This window comes from Onychomys torridus, chromosome 3, assembly GCF_903995425.1.
Source record: "Onychomys torridus chromosome 3, mOncTor1.1, whole genome shotgun sequence".
Lineage (NCBI taxonomy): Eukaryota > Metazoa > Chordata > Mammalia > Rodentia > Cricetidae > Onychomys > Onychomys torridus.
This window is the reverse complement of record NC_050445.1, coordinates 129,359,416-129,363,295: the sequence shown is the minus strand read 5'-3', so window position 1 is coordinate 129,363,295 and position 3,880 is coordinate 129,359,416. Positions and strand designations below refer to the sequence as shown.

The 3,880-nt window shown below is 35.5% G+C and overlaps 1 gene segment (V, D, J or C); it reads right to left on the bottom strand.

Moving 5' to 3' along the window:
- Window positions 1-480: 480 nt before the first annotated feature.
- On the bottom strand, window positions 481-1,223 carry LOC118580199. The segment is given in 2 exon segments: window positions 481-806; window positions 1,175-1,223. Coding segments are annotated over 2 exon segments (375 nt in total).
- Window positions 1,224-3,880: the final 2,657 nt, after the last annotated feature.

Sequence of the window (3,880 nt, the reverse complement as noted above, 5' to 3'; positions counted from 1 at the left end):
AAGAAATTTAAAGAAAAGTTTTAAATGTTTAAAATTTTCAACAATAAAATAAATTAAGGAGCCGGGTGGTGGTGGTGCACGCCTTTAATCCCAGCACTTGGGAGGCAGAGCCAGGCCTATCTCTGTGAGTTCGAGACGAACCTGGGCTACCAAGTGAGTTCCAGGAAAGGTACAAAGCTACACAGAGAAACTCTGTCTCGAAATAACATAACATAACATAACATAATATAAAATAAATTAAGGAGATCAAATTCTTCTGAGGCAGAGGCAATACCATTGCTGTTACAGCTTGAAGGCCCAGAAATTGGTGTCACTTGAGGTTTCACCAGACCGTTCATCCAGCCAGAGCTCTCAGCTGCAAACAATTTTCCATATTCCCTTGTACCTGCCTCTCACAGTGATGCAGAGTGAACTGCCCCTGTCCAATCAGGCAGCCCATTGCAGCTGGGCCTCTCCATGCAAGGAGGTTTTTGTTAGGGTCTATATCATTGTGTGAGGAACACTTGTACCTTGGAGGCAGTAATAAACTCCCACATCCTCAGCCTCCACTCTGCTGATTTTGAGAGTGAAATCTGCCCCTGACCCACTGCCACTGAACCTATCAGGGACTCCAGGGTCACGTGTGGACACCTGAGAAATTAGACGCTGTGGAAACTGTCCTGGTCTCTGTAACAACCAATTCAAATAGGTTTTTCCATCACTATCTAAGAGGCTCTGACTTGACCGGCAAGAGATGGAAGCTGACTGTCCAGTGGCAACTGACAAAGAGAGTGGAGTCTGGGTCAGCACAGCATCACCACTGGTTCCTGAAATTAGAAGACAGTAGTATAAAGTCATGTGTGAATCTTCCTGAAATCCTTTATGTTACTCATTTCAAGTGAGATCCTGGTATTTTTTTTTCTGGTTTTTAAAATATAGCAAGTGCTTTTTTCAAATACACAAAAATAGTGAGTTGGAGGTCCTTAAGGTCATAGTCTACACCACCCAATCCCATTGAATTCAGAATCTTCATCTTAGCACAGATGTTGTCTCTCTAATTTCTCATTATCACATAACTAAACCTCACATGCCCATCCTTGAGAACAGGACATGCCTCATCACACATGAATACACATGGGCAACAAGAGCTCACCCTCTATCCCCATTCTCCACTTTTATCTCCCTCTATCCTTACCCAGAATCCAGAACATTAGCAGAAACAGGGACTGGACAAGACACATCATTTTGAGGAAATGAATTAAGGAGTCAGTGAAGACAAGAGCACAATGGAGCTTTTATCTCAGGCCAACAAGCCATGGCCTCCCTTGGGAGCAATATGCAAACACCCTGGTCTGCATAGCAGTGTACATAGAGGAGACAGTTATCTGGGCTTCTTACATTCGAAGAATGACTCAAAAAGGTCTTCTATATCAGGAGTGAAAGTAATTCAACAAAATGTTGTGACTGATGGCAGACTAGCAGAATGCTGAAAAACTGACAATGTAGTTCAAATAAGTTGTCAATATGGATTAACAAAGAAGTCTAATCTAATTTGAAATTTACTTAGATTTTATCTAAAAACACACAGCTAAATTGCAGAGAAGTAGGAGAATGTAGTTAATACCCACATCTAATTATCCTCAGGTTTGAAATGAACTCCCAGAATTTGTGTTCATATTCTCTAGTACACTGCAAGTTTACAAGATGGAATTAAATTATGCAACATTCTATATCTTTAATTATAATCAAGGTGAATAAGTTAAGTGATCAAAGTGTTTCACAAAGAAGTGCATACAATAAGCACTACTATATATACTCAAACACAATAGTCTTTCACAAAGAAATAGACACATATAAGCATTACTATTCATACCATATATAAACACACACATCATTTTCATATCATTGAAATGGTTTTTAGATAAAATTCTCTTAAACTTACATGTCAGAAAGATTGAACTTTTTGCTGTCACTGCAGATTATGTATTACTTTCATTCTCTAATCTCATTTGAATGAAACCATACAGCATATATCCCTCGGTGACTTAACTTCACTTTAATAGTACAACTATTTTTTAAAGATTAACTCATGTTCCTATGAATCAATAATAAATAAATAAATGCAAATATTAGCTATTGATTTCTTTGCATAGCATTGTCAACGTTTTGTGATGTGCCTCCTTCTCCCTGTTACTGTGACATTAACTTATATCTGCAAGAGATTCTTGATCACTTCATTCTTATTTTAAATTTTTGTTTTATTTCCTGGTACAAGGGAGATATTATGCTCCAAAATATAAATGTAAATGTATTCCTTATCCTTTTATACACATATCTCCCTGTATTAATTTCTTTTCTTCTTGGTTATTGACTACTAAGCATGAACATCAGTTGAATGTCTTGCCTTCTAGATTTTTTTGACAAAATGTGGCCACTGTTATTAAGTAAATGACAAGATACAAAAATGCAGTTTCCTGAAGAAAGGTGCTGGTTACATAAGGCAACTGAAAAAGTCACATTTCCTATGTTAGCAATTATTTTCATAACTGTCTTATTTCCAATATGTAGAAACCAAAATGACAGCACAGAGAAGCCACAAATTCCACCACAATTAGGTAAATGAAAGACAATAAGCAAATTAGAGTCCTCTGAACAAAAGACAGAACAAGAGCATGTCCACAAACAACAAAACAAACAAACAAACCACTGCATATGGGCACAGGTATTTCTGTCTTCATAGAAAATAACTGAAAATTATTACAGAGTTGAATGTAAACATGAAACTAGAGCATCTTAAAGCATAATGAAGGGACACTCTAGTGAGCCTGTGGTTTTCAGATGACTTATACAACACCAAACTGATCATCTATGAAAGAAATGTAAAAGACAGACTTTAATAACATGCCATATATTTATCAGTGAAAAACACTGTCAAGAGACAAGGATGTTTTCAAGAATCTCTTTCTTAATGGAACTCTGGTTCAACTATAAATCCAAACAATCATTTTATTCATTTTTACATAATATATTAATTTTTAAAATTATAAAATAATTACACCATTTTAGAAGATAATGCAGTGTCCTCAAACTGCATCTCATAAAAGATGATATGAACTTTATATCCTCATTATGTCTCACACATTATTTACATATTATAATTTTCATATTGTTACATTATATACATAAATAACAACAATAGTAATAAAGAGACTATCAATGTAAGAGTTGGGGACTATAGGAAGGATTCATGTCAGGAAAAGGGTGAGAGAATGTGCTATAGCACATATATTACCTCCTTTGAAAAATTTGGTGGTGTTGGCTTGTGTTGCTTGGTGATGAACTGGAGAAAAAGGCAATGGACCCATGTTCCTGCCTCCTGAGCCACCTCAAGAGCTAGACCGCTGGTACTGACATACCTCTGTTGGTACTGCTTTTGCAGCCTATTGAGTCGGTATCAATTATTCAGATCTTCCAGAGATCCTCCTGCCTCACTCATATAGAACATTTACCACATAGGCATAGGAAAACCAGTTATCCACCATACTGGTTATGAGCTCCTTACTGAATATATATATATATATATATATATATATATATATATATATATATATATAATTACTTATATGCACAAATAAAAGTGAAATAAGATCCACCAAAACCATATTCATATAGCTTACTCTTATATTCTTGTCAATAGAAAATGATCAAAAAGAATTTTTCAAAGTTTTAAATATATTGTAGATCTTCATAATGGCAGTAGATACATCACTGAGTACATTCCATACTAGCTGCTCATTTAATTTGACGTTTGAAATTTCACTGCATACAGAAGATAAACTGTCATATTCATGTAAACACCCTTTCTATGGATTCATTTGTGAAAATACTTTGGACATATAAA